The sequence below is a fragment of the Megalobrama amblycephala genome, linkage group LG16 (genome assembly GCF_018812025.1).
Source record: "Megalobrama amblycephala isolate DHTTF-2021 linkage group LG16, ASM1881202v1, whole genome shotgun sequence".
NCBI classification, from domain to species: Eukaryota; Metazoa; Chordata; class Actinopteri; order Cypriniformes; family Xenocyprididae; genus Megalobrama; species Megalobrama amblycephala.
The window spans coordinates 31,115,668-31,140,299 of record NC_063059.1 but is presented as its reverse complement, the minus strand read 5'-3'; the positions used below and the strand labels follow the sequence as shown (position 1 = coordinate 31,140,299).

General features: G+C 36.3%; 2 protein-coding genes across 9 annotated transcripts in view; one reads left to right on the top strand and one right to left on the bottom strand.

The window, feature by feature from the left end:
- dusp14 (dual specificity phosphatase 14) overlaps window positions 1-3,476 on the top strand; it is a 28,801-nt gene extending 25,325 nt beyond the window's left edge. For all 3 annotated transcript variants that reach the window (XM_048160275.1, XM_048160274.1, XM_048160273.1), the window contains exon 2: window positions 1,807-3,476. In XM_048160275.1, coding sequence (XP_048016232.1) covers window positions 1,920-2,579 — 660 coding nt within the window. In that variant the 5' untranslated portion in view covers window positions 1,807-1,919 and the 3' untranslated portion in view covers window positions 2,580-3,476. The remainder of the gene's footprint in view (window positions 1-1,806) is intronic.
- A 1,486-nt stretch (window positions 3,477-4,962) lies between these two features.
- synrg (synergin, gamma) overlaps window positions 4,963-24,632 on the bottom strand; it is a 60,541-nt gene continuing 40,871 nt past the window's right edge. For 3 of the 6 annotated variants that reach the window (XM_048160224.1, XM_048160228.1, XM_048160229.1), the window contains 6 exons: window positions 24,123-24,219; window positions 23,123-23,271; window positions 20,865-20,975; window positions 20,023-20,061; window positions 13,185-13,217; window positions 4,963-6,096 (listed from right to left, as the gene is read on the bottom strand). In XM_048160224.1, the coding sequence (XP_048016181.1) occupies window positions 5,965-6,096; window positions 13,185-13,217; window positions 20,023-20,061; window positions 20,865-20,975; window positions 23,123-23,271; window positions 24,123-24,219 (561 nt within the window). In that variant the 3' untranslated portion in view covers window positions 4,963-5,964. The remainder of the gene's footprint in view (window positions 6,097-13,184; window positions 13,218-20,022; window positions 20,062-20,864; window positions 20,976-23,122; window positions 23,272-24,122; window positions 24,220-24,632) is intronic. The other 3 variants (XM_048160226.1, XM_048160230.1, XM_048160225.1) reach the window with 2 other exon arrangements.

Sequence of the window (24,632 nt, the reverse complement as noted above, 5' to 3'; positions counted from 1 at the left end):
GGTCTCAAGCCTTGTTCTTGGTTTGATTAATAAGGGTCCTCCAGGCTCCAGTAAACACTTGCTCCGTATGGCCCCCACACTCTCATGCACAGCTCAAGGGACTCGAGTCTGACAGAGGGGCACATCTGCTGGGTACATACAGTAATTAAGTCCATTAAACTAGCATTCAGCCATGCTAATGTTGTTTTACCATCAATGAGGAAGCTTCAGTACGGAAGAGGATTAGGGCCAAGCAATAATAAAAAAATAAAACCATCTCGAGATTAAAGTTGTTAAATTACGAGAAAAAACTCGTTACATTTTGAGAAAAAAGTCGAGATAAAATGTTGAGAATAAACTCATTAAATTACGAGAAAAAAACTCGTTAAAATTTCGAGAAAAAAGTCAAGATAAAATGTTGAGAATAAAGTTATTAAATTACGAGAAAAATGTCGTTAAATTTCGAGAAAAAAGTCGCGATAAAAAGTTGAGACTAAACTCATTAAATTATGAGAATAAACTCATTAAATTATGAGAATAAACTCATTAAATTATGAGAATAAACTCATTAAATTACGAGAAAAAAGTTAAATTATGAGAACAAATTCATAATTTAACGAAATTGTTCTCGTATTTTAACGACTTTTTTCTCATAATTTAATGAATTTGTTCTCGTAATTTAACAACTTTTTTCTCATAATTTAACGACTTTTTTCTCGTAATTTAATGACTTTATTCTCAACATTTTGTTGACTTTTTTTCTCAAAATTTAACGAGTTTATTCTCAACATTTTATCTCCACTTTTTTCTCGAAATTTAACGACATTTTTCTCATAATTTTGTTCTCATAATTTAACGACTTTTTTCTCGTAATTTAATGACTTTATTCTCAACATTTTATCTCGACTTTTTTCTCGAAATTTAACAACATTTTTCTCATAATTTTGTTCTCATAATTTAGCGACTTTTTTCTCGTAATTTAATGACTTTATTCTCAACATTTTATCTCGACTTTTTTTTTCGAAATTTAACAAGTTTTTTTCTCGTAATTTAATGAGTTTATTCTCAATATTTTATCTCGACTTTTTTTCTTGAAATTTAACAACTTTAATCTCGAGATGGTTTTATTTTTTTATTATTGCTTGGCCCTAATCCTCCTCCGTACTTCAGTCATCAACTCTTGTAAAGCACCTCTCTGGACTCTAAAAAGGTCCTCAATTTAAAATGGACATACAGTACTGTTTCCGTGGCACAGTGGTTAAAGTTCTGGGGCCTCATTTATAAAGATGTGCGTACAATGACCTAATGTACGTCAATTTCTGAACTGTTCCTACAAGTGAATCATAAAACATCCATATGCACAAAAAAATTTCCTAAACGTATCCCATTTTATAAATCACAGTTGACCTTAAATTCAAGCGCAATGTGAATAAGCGCATCAACTCCACCTACAGTACAGAATGCATATAATAATATTAATGCACGTTGTGAATATCTATTTATCTTTAAATTTTAATAATGTTGGATTATTATTTTAATTACTCTTATACATGGGTGCAAAAAAAGTTTTTTAGTTGGTGTACGTATAAGAACATTTTCATGTCAATTTCAAATCTAGATGTTCCTTACATTTGATGCAAGATTAAAATCTGTGGAATTTAGGGCTAAATCCGATTGTGTGCTTTTTATTAACAACTAACCATAATGTTGTAGATTCATAACCCGCAATGGACACACAGTGTGTGGGTGTGGAAGGAACTTGTTCCAGAGTTTGGACTACTTGTTATTCCAAGCAAACTGACTTGTGTTGCTCTTGGTTTGTTTTAGGTGCACCCAATGTATGATCTCATCGTTCACTTTGAGATGACCAAGGAGAACTGAAAGACACCCTGGCGCCACCTCAAGGTTTCTATTTCTCTGTCTCCTGTCTCCGCTCCTCTATGGGTTCCCGAAGTCAGGGGTTCTTCCACCACCAAGATCAACATCACCACCACCATAACCACCACCACCACCACCGCGGTTCAGTGGTGCCCACGGCCATCCCCCGACTGGTGCCCGAGACCAGCAGCCTGTTGGGGGGCATCGCCCAGATCACTCCTTCCCTGTTCCTGGGCCGGGGGAATGTGGCATCCAACCGCAGCCTTCTCCTGTCCAAAGGGATTACCTGTGTGGTGAACGCCACCATTGAGCTGCCCAACTTCAACTGGCCACACATGGAGTATGTGAAAGTGCCGCTGGCCGACATGCCTCATTCGCCAATCTCGCTTTATTTTGACAGCGTGGCTGATAAGATCCACAGCGTGGGCCGCAAACGGGGAGCCGTGCTGGTGCACTGTGCGGCTGGGGTGAGTCGCTCCGCCTCGCTCTGTTTGGCCTACCTCATGAAGTACCATAGAGTTTCCCTGGCAGAGGCTCACGCTTGGGTCAAGGCCCGCCGACCTGTCATTCGTCCTAATGGAGGGTTCTGGCGACAACTCATTGAGTACGAGAGGAAACTGTTTGGCAGGAACTCTGTGAAAATGATCCAGACACCATACGGTGTCATTCCTGACGTGTACGAGAGGGACCGCAGGAACTTGGCACCTTACTGGGGCTTGTGAAGTGGGTGTTTGGACTTTGGTTCAAGCGTAGAGGACGGGTCCAATAACCGATCTTTGACTTCATTGTCTTCCGGGCTCTTTCCGTACGTCCACGTGTCCCCTCTGCCAGAGTTTAAAGCGAGACAGGAGGGAAGAAGTCACTTTGACTCCATATTTTATGAGGTCAGGAGTGATAATTCATCCTTGAATGCTGAAATGAATCTTGGCGATGATAACGGTTTTTGGGGCACTTTGGGAACCAAGTGTAGTTCTGAGAATCAGAAATTCAGTCCTTGGTTAAGACTTACCAAACGTAATATTGTGAGGATGTTGTTTCACTTTTGGCTGTCGTTGTTGAGAGGCAGCAGTCTGATCTTGATTACTAGTAGCATTTGAAAATTATATATATATATATATATATAAATATTAAAAATATATTATATTCCAAGGTGTATTTAAACGTGTGCAGAAAAAATAGTAAAAAAAAAAAAAAAAAAATACAAAGAGATAAAAGGTTTGGAAGGTTTTATGAAGAGTTTAACAGAAAGAAGCTACAAAGTTTAACAAATTTGTAAACTATTTGTGTATATTAAAGGACAATTTATTGAGCATACCATGAACCCTGTGTTGGGATTTGTAACATCATTGCAAATACAAAACAGTTGCTAGGCACAGGCTAGTAATTTTTTTCAATGAATTATATTTTGTCTATTTGGTCTTTTTGCAATTCTACTCAGTTTTTAATTTTAACTCAAGATGTTTATTTCAAATGTTTTCTGCAGTAAAGCAGTACTAAAGGACATCGACGAGAGAACTCCTAGCAAAGCTTTTACTAATTCATGTTAAAAAAAAAACTGAATTCATGTAAAAGAGTTCAGATTTAATTAGTGTGATAAAATAAAGGGTGTAATATTTGAATGCATTCCTTGTGCTTTTTTCAGGGTTCGGTTACTAATTTTTTTACTTGTTCTTTTTAACAATTTTTAATATTTAATCTTTAATATGTACAAATTACAGCAACACTACCTAGTTTTACCTAATAACAAAGTAATATATCCCTACTGTATACGACTGATGAACAGACTGTTGTTTAAAGGTTTAGTTCACCCAAAAATGAAAATTCTGTCATTAATTACTCACCCTCATGTCGTTCCACACCTGTAAGACCTTCATCATTCATCGACATGACCAAAGAATACAAAAAGTATTTTTGTCCCCTTATAAAATTAAGGTTGAACCACTGTAGTCACATTTTAATGATGTCTTTAGTACCTTTCTGGACCTTGAAAGCTATATATAGTTATATTGCTGCCTTTGGATGTCATATACCGCTTGGATTTCATCAAAAATAACTTTTTGTGTTCTGAAGATGAATGAAGTTCTGGGTGAGGGTGAGTAATTAGTTTTGGGTGAACTAACCCTTTAAGTACTGTTTACTGTAAGGTTCTTTGAGGAACCCAATTTCTTATTCCCGCCCCTTTTCAGCGCTGCGCTCGTTGTCTTTTGACTTCCGGCTTGTATTTCCACGGCGATCTTGTATTTATGAATGAACTGCTCATTTTAAAATCTTCCCGGTCTACTGACATTTGTTAAGACATCTGCTTTAAACATAACAATGCTCGTGATAACTTTCATTGACTCTACAACAGGTAAATCCACTTCACCAGTTAATTATTCTTCTTATTTCCATAGAAATATACAGGGCTACCGCAAAACCGGAAGTTCAAAGACTATTCTAAAGATGGCGGCGCGGCTTGTTTCTCTGGAAAATAAGGTCTATAGCATTTTTGCAAAAATTTACTTTTGGAATCTTTGGAGCATGAAACAGAATTTCATTTCCTGTGTATTAAATCTTCCTAAATGCTGTAGAATTTCTGGATTAACAGAGCAGGAAGTCTCTGTATATCTAATCCCTGTTGTTCAGCAAAGACAAGGTGGATAAAGTTTATTAGTCTCGTGTGTATAAAGACAAGTATTGAACATCTGCGCTTTTTTTAGCTGTAATTTGACAGCCAATAGTGTCAAAACAGCATCAAAATTACAAGCTAGTAATAAAATAAAAATAGTAAATCCATTTTTTAAAAAGAGTTTTAAAATTTTACCAGGGATTTGATGTGAATGAGCAATGTGGAAAAGTTTGATTTAAAGAACTCTCTTCATCTTCTCTAAGCACAGTCTGGGACTAAATCATTATGTCTTTTGACAATCTTACAAATTCAAAGTCCTGTATCCTTGGAAACTGTTGCCAAGGTAATATTGCTGTGAATGACAGCTATTAGTGCTGATTCAGTGTAAGGGAATTGTCACTAGCTGGCCCTCATACAGGGACCGAACAGATGAAGGCTGGCTTTACAGAAACGCAGAGTAATCACTCAAATGTGGGACACAAAATTTCACATTTGCATTCGATATTAACATTCAAATATTTAATTTGCCCTTACTGGCTTCAAGTACTAACAGAAATACAGACATAAGGATGCACAGGATAATTTTAGTAGAAAAGGCTCATAAATGAAGTAGAATTAATGAGTTGAACTTGATTCCTGATACAATGACAATAAAGACCATTAAGAGCTCAGTAAAACACTAACAATGACCGTCATGTGCGCACAGCCATTTAATCTCTTTTGTATCTTCATCAATTCATTAATACTGCCTCAATGAAAAGAAATTAATTCATTATGAAAGTTTAGGTTCATTCTGCTTGACTTGGAAAAGGAAAAGTCTTGAATTTATATCCCCAGACTTCTGAATTTCCTTTAAAGCGCCACACAACAAAGTCCTTTAAAAGCATCACATCTAAATTCAGAACACTAAATCTCAAAACATTTAAGAAGAGCTCCCAGGATTGATGCTTTAGAAAAGATTCTCAGAAACTCACAAGCATTCAAGGACAGTTTCCAGACCCACTACTAAAGTGACTTGTGTTCCAGCACAACGATAACAGAAAACAATGACAGATAAAAGAAAATCCCAATGTCTAAATGATTCTCTCTTCAGTAATATCTGCTACACGTTTACGATGCTTTCAAATGGTTTTCCCTTTATTGTTTTATGGATTTTATATTACAAGTCTGATATTCATAACATGCAGAACACCTCTGCAGTATTTTCTTCACATGATAGAGAAATCAACAGCAAAGAAGCAGCCAACCAGACACTTCTGTACATGACAGAGTCAGATCCAAAAAGGTAGAGACAAAGATACATTTACAATATTTAAATAATCTATTATTCAGTAGTACATCTTTTATCTGATCTTCCTACAGACAATGGCAGATCTAGACAGTTGTGTCCCAATTTCAAGTGGCGAGAGCTGTACCGGTTCAAAGGCAAACAGCGTTAAACAAAAGTGACTCCCATGATCCTTCGGGCAGCGGCTCAGGGTTCAGCGCTGCGCTCGGTTCTAGAGGAGGTCGGGCAGGATGAGACCCGGTGGTTTTGGTTCCACGCAGTTAATCCAGAAGTTAGCGCAGCTGGAGTGGTACTGGTGACCTCCATACATGAGCTTGAAGTTGTCCGTCTCCGAATTAAAAGCCTGCAGAAGAAAATGTCAGAAAAATTAATTTATAGGAAAAAGTCTGACTTACTGATAGGAACAGGTTGGGGTTCAACTACTAGGATTTTGGCCTGGTTTCACAGACAGAGCTTAGATTAAGCCAGGACTAGGCCTTAGTTCAATTAGGACATTTATAAACGTGCCTTAAAAAAAAAAAAAAAAAAAAAAAAAAAAAAAAACAGTACTGGTGTCCATCTTGAGACAAAACAATGGCAGTGATATATTTTAAGACATGTCAGTGCAAGTTGCTTTCAGTTAAAACAACTCAAACAAGCATTTTAGTCTGGGACTAGGCTTAAACCTCATCTGTGAAGTCAGGGGTTTAAAAGTGCCATCGAATGTTTTTTTTTTTTTTACAAGATGTAATATAGGTCTAAGGTGTCCCCTGAATGTGTCTGAAGTCGCAGCTCAAAATACCCCATGGATTTTTTTTAATTAATTTTTTTAACTGCCTATTTTGGGGCATCATTAGAAATGCACCGATTCAGGCTGTGGCCCCTTTAAATCGCGTGCTCTCCGCCCCCTCCCGAGCTCTCGACTCTATCATTGCATAAACAAAGTTCACACAGCTAATATAACCCTCAAAATGGATCTTTACAAAGTGTTCGTCATGCATGCTGCATGCATACATCGATTCCTGTAAGTATAGTATTTATTTGGATGTTTACATTTGATTCTGAATGAGTTTGATAGTGCTCCGTGGCTAAAGCTAACATTACACACTGTTGGAGAGATTTTAAAGAATGAAGTTGTGTTTATGAATTATACAGACTGCAAGTGTTGTCTCCGTGAATACAGTAAGAAACGATGGTAACTTTAACCACATTTAACAGTACATTAGCAACATGCTAACGAAACACTTAGAAAGACAATTTACAAATATCACTAAAAATATCATGTTATCATGGATCATGTCAGTTATTATTGCTCCATCTGCCATTTTTCGCTGTTGTTCTTGCTTGCTTACCTAGTCTGATGATTCAGCTGTGCACAGATCCAGACGTTAATACTGGCTGCCCTTGTGTAATGCCTTGAACATGGGCTGGCATATGCAAATATTGGGGGCGTACACCCCGACTGTTACGTAACAGTCAGTGTTATGTTGAGATTCGCCTGTTCTTCGGAGGTCTTTTAAACAAATGAGATTTATATAAGAAGGAGGAAACAATGGAGTTTGAGACTCACTGTATGTCATTTCCATGTACTGAACTCTTGATATTCAACTATGCCGAGGTAAATTCAATTTTCAATTCGATGGCACCTTTAAGTTTTTAAGGTGGTTTTAAAAGAATGTTCCAGGTTCAATACAAATTAAGCTTTTGTTATCTAATATATCGGTATCATATCGGTTATCGGCTATCATATTTGGTATCAGTTGAAATTGTGCATTTAACTGTTCATGCTTATTTCACCTATTTTTATATTTGGATTAGCTTTGCAGTCATCTAACATCTAATTAAAGGTCATCTTTAAAAACATTAATTTAATAACACTGTTCTCAAAATGAATATCAATACTGTACATTTAATATTGTGATGGCTAAGGGTAAGTTTACATGACAAGGATGTACTAAAAACAGACACGTACACTGTCAAAACAATCCGCATAAAAAAAAAAAAAAGCTGTATTATTCATGCCAGGCCAGTAGTTAGTGGTGTCACTTTGTAAAGAATGAACACATAATACGCATGTGCATGACGTCACCGCTTTCACAAATTTGCGTTTTTGTAGTTTACACGGAGATGATAGCAGTATCGTTTTCAGGCCCCCAAAACATTGTCATGTAAATGAATGGCCAAAACGCATAAAAAGTTAATGTTTTTAAAGGTGCCCTAGAATTAAAAACTGAATTTATCTTGGCATAGTTAAATAACAAGAGTTCAGTACATGGAAATGACATACAGTGAGTCTCAAACACCGTTGTTTCCTCCTCCTTATATAAATCTCATTTGTTTAAAAGACCTCCGAAGAACAGGCGAATCTCAACATAACACTGACTGTTACGTAACAGTCGGGGTGTACGCCCCCAATATTTGCATATGCCAGCCCATGTTCAAGGCATTACACAAGGGCAGCCAGTATTAACGTCTGGATCTGTGCACAGCTGAATCATCAGACTAGGTAAGCAAGCAAGAACAACAGCGAAAAATGGCAGATGGAGCAATAATAACTGACATGATCCATGATATCATGATATTTTTAGTGATATTTGTAAACTGTCTTTCTAAATGCGCCAGATTTAAAGGGGCCGCAACATGAATCGGCGCATTTCTAATTATGCCCCAAAATAGGCAGTTAAAAAAATTAATTAAAAAAAATCTATGGGGTATTTTGAGCTGAAACTTCAGAGACACATTCAGGGGACACCTTAGACTTATATTACATCTTGTAAAAAAACGTTCAATGGCACCTTTAAAATGGTGTCATGTAAACGGCCCCTAAATTCACTTGTACCAATTTAAACAGATTTTTAGTTTGTGTTTTATTATAGAATTTATTTATTTAGGCTAAAAGGCAGTGAATTTTAATATGAGCTATTTGCCTATAACATGAAAACATCTGTATTGTCCAGAATTGTAATAGACTTGAGTACATTTCTGCGTTTTTGTTGTTTACACAGAGCTGATAACGGTATAATTTCAAAAACTTGAGCTTTGAAACCAGTTTTCAAAAGTTAGCTTTTTGTGCAGTGTGTAAATGAATGGCCAAAATGCATAATAAATTTTCCATTTTTAGATGAAAACGGTTTCGTGTAAACAGCCCCTAAGACTAGTGATATTCATTTACTAACCTTCTCTGATATAATACAATATTTCAACTTCATTCATGACCATGTAAAGCCACTAAACACTGACCAGAAGTTCAGCTCATAACCAGGGATATTATCATTAACTAAGAAGTAAAAAGTTTATGCATTTATTTTATTTCAGTTAATGTTTGTCTATTTCAGCTTGTTGCCAATGCAACATCTCATTTTCATTTAGTTCAAGTATTAAAGTGACTTAATAATAACTAAAATTTAAAAACTATATAGACGTTAGACATATTTACAGAAACTACAAGAAAAAAAAAAACAGATAAAAATGACAAACTTTAAATCCAATTCAAAAATATTAAACTATAATAGTACAGTATATGAATGATACTAAAATAACACTGCTCATATGCACATTTCTGCATGGAAGAATTCATATACACAACTTAAATATAACCTACTTTGGGACATCAAATCACCTTGTGGAAACTCACAGCATGTCACGCATGCTGCCAATCAGAGCTCAAATTGTTTTAAACCCAAAAAATTACTTCCAACATCGTTCAACAAGCACTACAACCCGCGTCTCTAAAATGTTAGACAGCACATTTAACTAGTTATATATCTGACTGCAGGGCGGCATATCCGCACACTCCATAAAAGAGACAACGGTGTACTGACATCATCTGTAGGATCAATAGAGAAAAAGAAGTGTGCAATCCTCCCACTTAAGTCCTATATATAGAGAATTGAAACAAGAACCCAGTGAACTTCACTCAATATATGGATGTGCAGCGTGCGAGTGTTCTTTCATTCTAAAAGTCACAGCTGTAGTCTTGCATTTGTGATAAGGCAGTGATGATATGGATGTTATGCAGAATGAAGCTCCTATGAAAAATAAGAGCTGATGCTGGAAGGAGAAATGACTCATGTTGTGAATCATGCCCTCCCACACTGATACTATGCATGCACACACACACTCCATTTCAAACACAAAATTTATTTTATATTCTCTTTTTAAAGGATGTTTGTCAAAAAACAAAATGAAAATCAAGAGGGGGATCTCGATATTTGTATCTTGTGTCGATTTGTTTTCACTTGTGTACATTCCTAGGTTACAATTCTATATGGAGGTCTGTATCCATCTCAGTAAAAAAAAAAAAAAGGAATTTGTGACTTTAAATCTGACATTTGCAACTTTCTCATAATTGCCACTTTATATCTCAGTGTGACATATCTCGCAAATTACACTATTTCTCATAATTACGACCTTATTTCTTGCAATTGCGACTTTCTCATAATTGCAACTATCACACAAATGACACTGCACTCTTTTAAAAACTAAAGATTCTTTATTGGCATCTATGGTTCCATGAAGAACCTTTAACATCCATGGAACCTTTTTATTCAACAAAAGGTTCTTTATAGTGAAAAAAGAGATTTAGATTTTTAGAATATTATTCACACCAAGAAAAAAATGGTTCATTAAGAACTGTTCGCTGAAAGGTTCTTTTGGGGAACCAAAAATGGTTCTTCTATGGCATTGCTGTAAAAACCCTTTTGGAACCTTTATTTTTAAGAATGCATTTCTCATAATTGTGACCTTTTTCCTCACAATTGTGACTTTCTATCTCGCAGGTGAGTTTATATCTAGCAAATGAATCCATTTCTCATAATTGCGACCATTTCTCGCAACTGAGAAATTATATCTCAGAGTGTAACTTTATAGCTCGCAAATGACACTATTTCTCGTAATTGCGACTTTATTTCTCACAATTTCGACTTTATAGCTCATAGTGTGCATTTCTAATATTTCTAATAACTTTTTTTTTTTACTCAAAGGCGGAAACAGTGCAAAATCTGACCATGGCATTTTCAGGGGGATCTGAAGCCATTCTACACACCTACTGAATTATGATGATTATAAGATATATAATTATGACATTGCATTGCCATGTTTTAAATGGCAAAGTGAGGTCCAATTCTAAGACCATGCTAAATTACATTTGAATCCCACATTTTTAACAGGCCTAGAGGCTTTAAAAGCAAAGGAACAATGTCATAAAATAAATAAAATGCAATTCTATTTCTAGGTCACTAATCAAATAAGCACATTTGTGCTCTCCTTTCTAAATTCAAGTATACATGCAGTTCATATACAGTACATGTGATCCTGGACCACAAAACCAGTCATAAGTCGCACGGGTATATTTGTAACAATAGCCAACAATACATTGTATGGTTCAAAATCGATTTTTATGCCAAAAATCATTAGGATATTAAAGGTGCCCTAGAACTTTGTAATGTAATATAAGTCTAAGGTGTCCCCTGAATGTGTCTGAAGTTTCAGCTCAAAATACCCCATAGATTTTTTTTATTAATTTTTTTAACTGCCTATTTTGGGGCATCATTATAAACGAGCCGATTCAGGGCTACTGGCCCTTTAAATCGCGCGCTCCACGCCCACGGAGCTCGCGCTTGCCTTGGACAGTGCATAAACAAAGTTTACACAGCTAATATAACCCTCAAATGGATCTTTACAAAGTGTTCGTTATGCATGCGTCAGATTATGTGAGTATTGTATACTGTTATATTGTTTACATTGATTCTGAATGAGTTTGAGGCTGTGCTCCATGGCTAACAGCTAATGCTACACTGTTGGAGAGATTTATAAAGAATGAAGTTGTTTATGAATTATACAGACTACAAGTGTTTAAAATGAAAATAGCGACGGCTCTCTTGTCTCCGTAAATACAGTAAGAAACGATGGTAACTTTAACCACATTTAACAGTACATTAACAACATGCTAACGAAACATGTAGAAAGACAATTTACAAATATCACTAAAAATATCATGTTATCATGGATCATGTCAGTTATTATCGCTTCATCTGCCATTTTTCACTATTGTTCTTGCTTGCTTACCTAGTCTGTTGATTCAGCTGTGCACAGATCCAGACGTTAATACTGGCTGCCCTTGTCTAATGCCTTTCATAATGTTGGGAACATCATGGGCTGGCATATGCAAATATTGGGGGCGTACATATTAATGATCCCGACTGTTACGTAACAGTCGGTGTTATGTTGAGATTCGCCTGTTCTTCGGAGGTCTTTTAAACAAATGAGATTTATATAAGAAGGAGGAAACAATGGAGTTTGAGACTCACTGTATGTCATTTCCATGTACTGAACTCTTGTTATTTGACTATGCCAAGATAAATTCAATTTTTCATTCGAGGGCACCTTTAAGTAAACATAATGTTACATGAAGATATTTTGTAAATTTCCTACTGTAAATATATATATAAAAAAAAATATTTTTGTGAGTGGATATGCATTGCTAAGGACTTCATTTGGACAACTTTAAAGGCAATTTTCTCAATATTTTGATTTTTTTGCACCCTCAGATTCCAGATTTTCAAATAGTCGTATCTCGGCCAAACATTGTCCAATCCTAACAAACCATACATCAATGAAAATCTTATTTATTGACTGGTTTTGTGGTCCAGGGTCACATATATACTGTATATACATGCATACTGCATATACTGCATATACTGTAATAATATAATATAATATAATATAATATAATATATATATATATATATATATATATATATATATATATATATATAATTTCTATTATTAAATTGCAAAATAATTCATTTAATCAGTATTATTCAATCATAAAATGAATTATGAAATATCTGTAATAAAAATATTAATCATACAAATTACACAAAAAAAGAAGCATTTTCACTGATGGTCTCAATTTCTAAACCCCACTGTATTTCGTCACAATGTCTACTGTATTGTAAAATAGTTGGGAACACCAAGCCATAGTCAAAGATAAATTATATACCATCTGTCTCTCTGATGCACCTGTACATTCTCTCTCACTTTCTGCCTTTCCTTGCTGTAGTAAGTACAGAGATGAGCGTGTCTGAGTGGACATCAGAACAATGCTGTGTGATGAAACGGCTGATCCTGGGGTATATATGCGCGTGTGTGTGTGTGTGTGTGTGTGTGTGCACAGAGGGACGGCAGCTGCTGCACAAGCGCTGTTTCTCTCCCTTAGCCTGCTGCAGATGAACAGGTGGCTCAGAATTGCTGAAAAGGTCATCCTAATTCAACTGACCTTGTTTAGCTGGCGGAAAGGTTAATTACTATCTGATTGCAAACACAGAGTACATCCTACCTGCAAAGATGACAACGCTTCTTACAACAAAGTCTGAAGGACAGTGAGGGACACTTCGGCTTTAACCTACATTCACTAAAGTGAAGCTTTGAGAAAAACAGTAGAATATTTACCCTTAATTTGGAGCGACTGTCTTTTGTCAGTGCCTGCAAGTAGCATAAACAAGTCAGCATCAGCATTAGTATTGAGCTTTTTTCTTCTCTTTTTTTCCTTTAATGAGCAAGACTACAGCACCAGAAAACCCACAGTGGACAGGTGTCGATGTAAAGGCAGAAGCTTGTTGTAAATTAGCTACAGTACAAGACAAGAAAGGGCAACTGTGGACATGAAAACTAGAGTTTCTAACTGCATATACTATCATGTGTTTTTTTAAAGAAGTCTCATCTGCTCACCAAGGCTGCATTTACTTGATCAAAAACACAGTAAAAACAGAAATATTGTGAAATTTTATTACAATTTAAAATTACATTTTAAAATAGAAAACAGTAATTTATTCCTGTGATGGTAAAGCTGAATTTTCAGCATCATTACTCCAGTCTTCAGTGTCACATGAACCTTCAGAAATCATTCTAATATGCTGATTTGCTGCTCAAGTAATATTTCTCATATAATCAATGTTTAAAACAGTTGTGCAGCTTAATATTTTTGTGGAAACCATATTTTTTATTAGTATTCAAAAGAACAACATTTGAAATACACACTTTCTGTAACATTACTGTCTTTGTCATTTTTTATTAAATTTAATGCATCCTTGCTGAATAGAAGTATTAATTTTTCATTAAAAAAAAAATCGTATTGACCCCAAACCTTTGAACGATAACGTATATGCATATATACAATGCATATGCAGTAAGGTGAATACACATTTAAATATTAAACATCAATTAAATATTTTAGAGCGGCATGAACATAACTTAAGATGTTGATTCATTATATAAGTGATCCAGACTTTTCCAAGACCGTGGCAACCATTTATAAATGAAAAACTAACAGGTTGCATCCTTTTTTTGTGCAAGACTTCCATTTAATTAGCAGCAAGGGAACTAACTAGCTTGTTTGTCCAAAACAACAAAAGACAGCTTACATGTTTTGCTTACATGATTTTTAACTACCTATATATGCATTTTGCAAGTCGATAATGAATAATATAAAAAAGCATAGAGATCAAAGATCGATTGAAAATGAGCCACAGTACCAAGATTCTTACTACATTTGAGACGGCTCCTATATGGCATAATATAGAGGGTATGTTGGGCTAAACTAATGGATGACTCTGCTTCAGTAGATACATCTCAAATACAAGCTAATCCTGATAGTTTCCTTTCAACTGCTACTTCTTGTTGTTTTTTCACATTAGGTGCAGCCAGCTGTGCAACAGGTGCTTGAATTAAACAACCTGGCATCTATTCTAATTTTAGCATGGATGCCCACCTCACAGAGTTAAGGCTTTTAATAGGATGCGGTATTAGCGTGACATTTAAGGCTGGAATACACTACATGACTTTTAAAATCTGAACAGTTGCCGACTTTGTAAGTGGTATTGTGATCCTCAGTCATTTAGATGTCCAGTTTTTCTCTGTAACCAGACTTTCAAATCATTCCGAACACATCAAAACTCACACAGAAACACATGCCTCATTTCTAGGAGATGCATGACAGATGAAACAAATGTGAAGAAGATGATGAACGCAGCTGTTGTTGTAGCGACAACAAAAAAAACGTGAGTGGCGCAGTCATTCGTTTTATCTGTGCTGATGAGTCAAATATTGAGGCTAATTTGTTACACGTGTCCTGTTGATTTACTTTTGTATTGTTATTGTATTTGTATTGTATTTTATTGCAACTCTGGTAGTAGGGCGGCCCAATTAATCGCAATTAAATCGCACGCAATTTGGCAAAGGCTGTGATTATTTTATGCACAGCTTGTCAGAGCTGTACGGCTCTGTGATAAGTAGCCATCTGAAAGCCAGAGGGCGCTCTCACACAGAAACTACAAATATGCCCTGCCACAGAAGAAGAACACGAGTCATTCCAGGAAATCCCATACTAATCGCTGTAGCTGAATGAACAGAAGATTGAAACGCTTTGATTGATTAAGCAAGCAATAAGGTATGAGAGGCTGTGCTGTATCGTGAATAAGTCACGGCTGAAGGACGTAGTTAGGCACGGCACGAAGTGTAGCAAACTTTAACTAAAAGCCTTCCTTCTGCCGGAAAAAAAAAAATAGTCCCTGACAGTGAACAGCAACAGAAGTTACATTATTACGGCGGTCTTTATGAGTGTGTCAGTAGCGAAGACTTTTGCATTGAAAAGACTGAATTGTTGTGAACACGGAACAAGACGCAACTGAAAAAATCCTTTGACTAGCACTGTCAGTCACGGGAAAACCCCTTAACTGTTAAAAGGACAGGATAATGCATCGGACATTTAAACATATTTTTCATTATGAACACAGGACTGACCTGAAGGAAAATGCTAAATCTGAATGCAGGTAATAAACTCGCTCAATTGATCTCTTTCACACAATACTCTTCTACAGCATACAGTAAGCTTCAATGAACAATATCAATTGAGAATATACAGTTTACGTTGCCAAGAGTGGTTGCTAATGGTGTTGTGTAGTGATACATAAAACCATTGGGTGAAGCGGCCATAGCAGTGTTTTATCATGAATAAAACACAGCTACTGACCAATCAGAATCAAGGACAGGAACTAACCGTTTTATAAACATGACTGATAAACACACAACTTCCTTAATGTGTGTAAGAAGCCACATCAAGTCACATAAGGATGCTCAACTGTCATTATGAAGTGAGTTTGGAGTAAAAACATGTTATTAAATGTCTTTTGTTGGACAAGATGTTAATAAATGCTTGTCTGGAAAGATGTTTGATGCGTGTTGCTTTTTCAAATGCACATTATAAGCGACTGAAACTCGCAGTGCTTTCAGATGGATTAGCATTTGGAGCCATACTTCATTGACAAGCTGCGCATAAAAAAATAAAAATAATTGTAGGCTTTGCGATTTCATAATCGCACTAAATCAAAGAGTTTAAGTGCATTTTCAAATGTTATTTTTCTAATTGTGCGATTAATTGTGCAGCCCTACCTGGTAGATAGACAACCCGATCTCATGGCAATTTGTACGTATTTTACGAGGTGGCTAATTCGTACAAATTCATACGAATGACTTACACCAAACCCTGCCACTAAACCTACCCGTCATTGGGGTTTAGACAAATCGTACGAATTCATATGAATTAGCCACCTTGTAAAATACGACGAATTAGTAGTGAGACGGCGTTAAGATAGAGGAAGCTTCGGTTTCAGTAGTGACGCGTCATACACTACGATATGTGTTCTAAAATCAGCTAAAATATCAAACATGTTTTGATCCTCTGACTGGATGGAATCATAGTCTGAAGCTAAAACAAATCCAAGTCTGTGCCCATATACGCGATTTTCTGTGTAATCTGTCAACTCTGCAACTACTGACTTATCCAGACTGCAAATCGGGGGGAAAATTGAGCAAAAAATCATGTAGTGTATTCCGGCCTTTAGCCATACTAAATTCTAGACACAAAGAATACAATCTAAACACTTCTAAGCCAACATTCATTATAACAGTTGTTTACTGCACACGCTCTTTTGAGAATCCATAACTACTTGTAGTTAATTGACTTGTGAAGCATGCAATTTTTAATGTCAAAACACTTAATATTATAAGTAGCCATTCGTAGGTTGACTTCCTGAAGCATGTAAACACTGTTCTAAACGCTGTTTGTTGGAGTGATCTCATGCATCTAGCTCAACAAATGGTGGGACTACATGTAATGAGAAGCAGGAAGTCGGTTAGTTTGTTTGAGAAACCTGTGGATAACAATCATTATACTTTGGAAAAGCAAGCCGAACAGCTAAAAATTGGCTAACTTTAGCATATAAAAGTCTAATAAAATATTTAAATATTTTTTTCAAATATTGTCTTATAAAATAAGTTTCTGGCTGAGCCTATTTTTAAGATAATAAGTTATGATATAAATTTAAAATAATTGTAAAAATTAATTATTTAATATTTACACTACCATTCAAAAGTTTGGGATCAGTATACTTTTTTGTTGTCGTTTGTTTTTGTTTTTAGAAAATCGTACTTGTATAACAATCGGCAAGGATGCATTAAATTGAACAAAACTGACAGCAAAAACATTTATAATGTTACAAAATAATGTTTCTATGTCAAAACATTTCATTAAAGACTCCTAAAAAATATGCATCACCGTTTTCACAAAAGTATTAAGCAACATAACTGTTTTCAACATTGATTGAGCACCAAATCAGCATATAAGAATGATTTCTGAAGGATCATGTGACACTGAAGACTGCTGTAATGATGCTGAAAATTCAGCTAAAAGTAAAAGTTAAAATTTTAAAATATATTAAAATAGTAAACAGTTATTTTAAAAACATACATATATACACATACAGTGCTGCTTGAAAGTTTGTGAACCCCTTGCAGAACCTGTGAAAATGTGAATGATTTTAACAAAATAAGAGGGATCATACAATATGCTGTCCTGAGCAAGATATTTTACATTAGAAAATGTTTACATATGGTCCACAAGAGTGGGGGGGAGGGTGAAAACTTTTGAACAGAATAAAGATGTCCAAATTTTTCTTATTTTAAATATCTTTTTTTTCTTTTTTTTTTTTTCCCATTTAGTACTGCCCTTCGGAAGCAACAGAAGACACTTAAATGTTTGCCAGAAGACAAATTAAGTATCATATTCCTTGATCTTCAAATTCAAAATGTTTTTCACCCCCCGGCTCTTAATGCATCATGTTTCCTTCTGGAGCATCAGTGAATGTTCGAACCTTTTTTAATAGTTGTGTTTGAGTCCCTCGATTGTCCTCAGTGTGATAAAATGGATCTCAAAGTCATACAGTCACAGCTGGAAAGGGTTCAAATACGCAAAAGATGCTGGAAAACTAAAGAATTTTTGGGACCTGGAGGATTTTTCTTTAGAATATTGGGCAGTTTAACTGCTCAGGACAAACAAGGGACTCATGAACAACCATCACAAAACAAAAAATATGGTCGTGGATCATCCAGGTAACCACACACAGTATTAAGAATCAAGGGTTCACAAACTTTTGGATGGGGTCATATTTATAAATTCAGCAAATTTTTTGTCTTGTGGACTTAATGTAAACATTGTTTATGTAAAACATTTTACTCAGGACAGTGATAAATAAAAAAAAATAACATGCATTTTGTATGATCCCTCTTATTTTGTTCAAATTATTCACATTTTCACAGATTCTGCAAGTGGTTTACAAATTTTCAAGCAACACCGTATATATAATTTCAGATATTACTGTTTTTAACTGTATTTTGTAAATATTAAATGCAGCCTTGGTGGTAAGCATAACAGACTAATTTTTAAAATATTAAAAAAAACCAAAAACACTTACCAACCCCAAACTTTTGACTGGTCGAGTATATAGAATTTTATTTTAGTTTGCATAAAGAATCTATGCAAAGTTCTATGTTAATACACTGTTGCCCATTCCTGCAGACAAATCCTGTTTGCAGATGCAGTAGGATCATGTCTTTCCCCAGCAGGGACAGAAACTGAATGCTAGCCCAAGGTCAGTAGAGTGAATCATCCACACCCCAGTGAAAATCCCCACCTGTTGCCAAACACCCCCACCTGTACAAACATTTCATCTCAGAGATGCACCTTCAAAACCCTGATTTCATTCCCCCCAGACAGTGACACTACCACCCAAACCCCCAAAAACGTAATTAAAAAGCGGGATATTAATCGGATGTCAGGAGCAGACGGAAACGGCTCTATTAATCTGCGGCGGGATGGATGTGTTCGGCAGATCTATTAGCACCTGTGTTTTTGGTCGCCATGACTGATGGCTGAGCTGCATCTGCTCCTCAGACATCCATCCCATGATTCCTTTCTGCTCTGAGCCCCTCCTTCCCTGATTGCATCTAGAGCACAACGAGCAGCGTTTACCCCCCTATTACATCAGCAAACCTTGACCGTCGCATTAATGTGAGAAAGATTCAGAAGGGTTTCAGTGAGACAAGGAATCGCAATGAGCTGATTGGCTATTATATGTTAGCAGGGCGAGTGGCAAAGTGACAATTACGTGTTTAAACCAGTACAGGATTGGATCATGTTTATGAACAGAATAATTAAAGGGAGAGTTCACCCAAAAATGTAATTTAATATAATTTACTCAGTCATGTCGGTCTAAACTACTTTGGTACCAAGTCAGTATTTGTAAAAGGTGGCTGCTTTTTAAAGCCACAGTATTATTGACGTCAAACTCGTGACCAAATATAGTGCACAAGTCATATGAAACACTTATGTGCCGTTTTCATGCCAGCATGGCCTGGAAAAGAGCAGCTTTGTGTCCCATGGAAGAAAAAAAATAAGGGTTTGGAGTGAAATGAGAGTGAGTAAATCACATTATCTTCTTTTTGTGTGAACTATTCCCTTTCATATGATATTTCATTTGCCCCATACCACTTTTAGATTTGTTCTTCACCACCCCGGGGTGCCAAAATGACAAATACATCACCTATTTGCCGCCTGCCTTGTGCTTTTTGGCCGTCAATCAGACTTACTGGCCGCTTAGGCAATGCAGGCTCGACATGAAAGATTACTGTAAATGCTCAGAAAACAGGAGCTAAGAGCTCATAGCCAAATTAAACACCTAAAGCCACTTGAATGAAAGCGTGGCCTTGACCGAGCGTCTGTAGATTTAGATGCATGAGTCAGAGCGCGCCTCCGAGAGCTGTTTTTGGCAGTCTGAAAGGAGATGAGTGGTGAGAGGTGAGTTCTGGTCATTTTGGCAGCACAACACAGGTTTGTCTGTCTGACCCCTGCAACAAGCTACAAATTGGCGTTTCAAGGCAGTTCAGTGAATCCTACTCTTTTAAACAGGCGTCCAAAAGTGTTCTCGTTTTTCTTCTGTAAAATTGTGAAAATCAAAGAAATAGTCAGGAGTTGTTTTTTTTGGTTTTTTTGTCTCTTTGTTTTTGAATGGGCAATTTAAATCAATCATCTGTTTAATAATTTAAAGCAATAGTTCACCCAAACATTGTCTATGCAATTACAATGAATGAGAACTGAAGCTTTCAAACTTCACAAAAAGGACTATAAAAGCAAAAGCACTATAAAAGTAGTCCAATATGACCCATGCTCTATATTGCAAGTTTTAACCATAGCTTTGATTCACAACAGAGCAGATCAATTTAGATCGTTATTCACGGACAATCTTCCTGTACAGTAAGTTGATATCCACTGCAACCGGATCACTGATTCAGAGAGCATAGCATAGCATCTAATACAGAATAGCATATAGTACTCAAACAACAGTGACCCGGACCAACCGATTTATTGAAAAGATGCGACTATTTCACAAATTAGACATTGCTATTTTTATTATGAATGACCCAACGAGAGAATAAAGACTTGGGTCATTTTGGTCATAATTCCTACTTTATTATTTTCATGATGCTTTTATAATGCTTTTGAATCATTTCTTAAACCATTAAAGCTCTAGTTCCCATTCCTGCTTTTGTGTTCCACAGAAGAAATTAGGTCAAAAGAGTTTGGAACAATATGTAGGTGATTAAATGATCACAGAAGAATTTTCCTTTTTGGGTGAACTATACCTTTAATATACAATATATTTGTGTTTGTGCGTGTGTGTGTGTGTGTGAGAGAGTGTTGATTGTATACAGATGTGTGTGTGCTTTGTGTGTACAGACCTTGCTGCGAGAGTCCACGTTGAGCAGACACACTCCGCACGCCAGCTCTTTGGCATTCTTAATGCCGTGCCTCAATATACAGGAGGAGAAGTCCAGCGAGCTCTCATCAGGCTAAGGAAAAACACACACACACAAACATCATGAATGCAGTTCTTAAAAAGCAATTGGGACTACATTGCATCCTCCACACAAATCGCTGGCTGTCACTCAAACTTTTAGATCACAAAAGCCACTGAACCAGCCCATCAACCTCACAGCAGTTGATTAGCCCTGCAGATCGATGCATCAGCTACAGAATATGGCCAAAACAGCAGGATCCGAGCAGAGAGAAACCCTCGACTCTCTAGCCACGTTCATTTTTATTATGCTTCAGAGCGTTTGTGGGTTTTCTGCAGTGTGCCTAGACTTCATTCTTCCAAGCTGATATTATCTGACCGCACAACTCTAATATTATCTGCTGCCATCAATATTCTCCCTTGAGTACACTGCATGACAAAGCTCTGTTCAGCTCTGTGCAATTTGTTCACTTTCCACAAATAAGGTACACTTTGGTGCCTCATGACTTTGTAAGTATAACTATTGTAAGTATAAAGATATAAAAATACATACACCAAATGTTCTTTGTGAGAACTATAATAAATATGTTTGATAAATTATTATCTGACAAGATAAAATGTTGATTTTCACTTCTCATTAACGTCACACTCTCGATAAGATTCTTTTAAACTCAAATTTATTTAATATTTTATAATTTCTTTAAACTAATTATTTTGTTTTTGTTTATTGACTATATGATATAAAATAATATACTAAAATGGTTTAAGCTGGTTAAAGGTATGGGGTAGGCAATTTCAGAGAGGCTAGCAATAGCAAGCTAGCTTTGAAAGCATAAGATCCCACTCTCCCTTTAGAGCGTCTCCAAAACGCATCCAGAACAGAGTCAGCAAAACATCACAAGAGACGGCGTTAAAGGATTAGTTCACTTTCAAATTAAAATTTCCTGATAATTTACTCACCCCCATGTCATCCAAGATGTCCATGTCCTTCTTTCTTCAGTCGAAAAGAAATTAAGGTTTTTGATGAAAATATTCCAGAATTATTCTCCTTATAGTGGACTTATAGTTATAGTGGACTTATAGTTCAAAATTACAGTTTCAGTGCAGCTTCAAAGGGCTTTAAACGACGATACCAGACGAGGAATAAGGGCCTTATCTAGAGAAACAATCGGTCATTTTCTAAAAAAAATTTAAAATGACATACTTTTAACCATAAATGCTCATCTTGAACTAGCTCTCTTCTTCTTCTCTATTTGAATTCCAGCAGTGTAGACACTGCTAAGTGTATTACTGCCCTCACAGGTTAAAGTTTGAACTATTTGTTATATACTTGCACTAGCATATTATATATGACAATTTAGTTCAAACTTTGACCTGAGGAGGGCAGTAATACACTTAGCAGTGTCTACACTGCTGGAATTCTAATAGAGAAGAAGAAGAGAGCTAGTTCAGGATGAGCATTTATGGTTAAAACATATATAATTTTTTTTTTTTTTTTTAGAAAATGAGCGATGGTTTCTCTAGATAAGACCCTTATTTCTCATCTGGGATCACGTAGAACGCTTTGAAGCTGCACTGAAACTAATTTTGACCTTCAACCGAAGAAAGAAAGACACGAACATCTTGGATGACATGGGGGTGAGTAAATTATCAGGAAATTTTAATTTGAAAGTGAACTAATCCTTTAAAATTACCTTATGTCTCAAAGCACATAACATTACAATAATGAACGTAAACAACTTAAACAGCTCTGTCTTGTACCACCTGACTGCTGCGGTTTCATTTCAGCGTTGATAGTGTTACTATAGCAATGCATAATTCAGCTTCATAGAAACAGCTCCAAGTATAAACGACACAAGGGATGCTATCTCTTAATTAGGACACGGCGTGAGCACAGCACACCCTATATATATGCGTGAGGGTGCTTAAAGGTAGGGTAGGTTAAGCACCTTCGTGCACTCAGCAATTGTTGAAAGAAAAAAGTAAATTTAAAAAATAAATTTGCCACATTTGTAAAAAGTGCCTACTGCTCCAAAGCTCAAAGGTCACCACAGTGTAACTCCACAGGTATACTCATTTAATTATAAGTCAACCAATTATCTGTTAAGCATTAATGAACATCTGTGTCTTACTGGACTGCATGTTGCACTACACTAGAAATATTATTGTAAGATCTGGTAGTGTTTATTTTCATTAACTCACAGTGAGGTTTGCCAGCGACATGAAGCCCATCAGGTTATTCCACACACGGCTGATGTCTTTGAGCAGCTCCTGCAGTTTTTCTGAACAAACGGCTGTGGCTTTGATACCCAGCTCCACACGCTTGGTTACGCGATACACCTCCACCACACCTGACATGTAAAAAAAAAAAAAAACACATATACCTGTTTGTAAAAACCTTCTTAAACACATGAAGAACACAATTCAATGAAATTCCAAAGAAAGAGTGCATCTTTTTATATTCATTGACAATGATAATGACTGTTGTGATTGCTATGGCATGAGAAAGGCGGGAGGCTATTCATCACAGCGGTCAACTCAAATGAGAAAATGAAAAGATGCATTTCTCCCCCTAAATTTGACGATAAAAACAAAGGAACATGTGAATAGTGAATAAATGAATGAGTCAGTTGTTGTGGAGACGGTATTCCTCTTGGCATCATTACTACAGCAACCAAAGTGTAAATATAACAGATATTGAATTGTGTGCAGTGTGAACAGAGCCAGTGCATAACCAAACAGGAGAAACAATAACCCAGCGATGCTGCTCCCAGCACTCCCCAGTGCTGAATGTCCTTTAAAGCTGAACCCATTAGAGCGGACCAGAATAGTTGCTGTGCTCTGTAACACTAGCCTCCCCCGGTCAGACCCACAATGCCCTGCTCTGTCTCCAATCGCAATCACTAGAGCCGGATCAAAGAGCTTTAACGGTTGTTAAATGTTCCCTCCCGCTGGTATGAGCACGTACAGCTCATTAAAGCCACCCCGTGTGTGTGTGACTACAGAAATAGGAAGCAGATAACAAGAACACCTGGCCTGTCTGTTTGACTGAAGACTGCCGGGGCGCATGAGGATCAGGTATGAATGTGCATGAAGATATTATGGGACATGGCTGATCTTATGAGTTTTACTCATGCCTGTTATGATGGGTAATGCTGGTCTCTGATCAGTAAATAAAGTGTGACTGTAGTCGTAGTCTCACCCAGCAGGTACTCCATCCCCTGTGCTGATTGGATGACCTCTGTGCACACTGTGGAACTGCTGATGCCATTAAGGGTGTTATTAGCAGTGGTGATGACCTGAAAGGGGATGAAAAGACATGGCTGTAAAGTGGCCATATTTTACTTTATATGTTTATTTTGATTCTGGATTATCACAAATTATTTCATTTATCAATATTTTCTGACAAAAGCCCTCAAATGAATATACTGTAATTCAAAGACATTACACTGAGGAAAACAATCAGATTCTGTAGATGTTACAAAAGTGTCAACATTGAACAATAGACTATTACTCCAGGCTTAAAGGTGCCCTAAAGGTGTACTTTTTTTTAAAAGATGTAATATAAGTCTAAGGTGTCCCCTGAATGTGTCTGTGAAATTTCAGCTCAAAATACCCCATAGATTTTTTTTTATTCATTTTTTTAACTGCGTATTTTGGGGCATAATTAGAAATGAGCCGATTCAGGGTGTGTGGCCCTTTAAATCTTGCG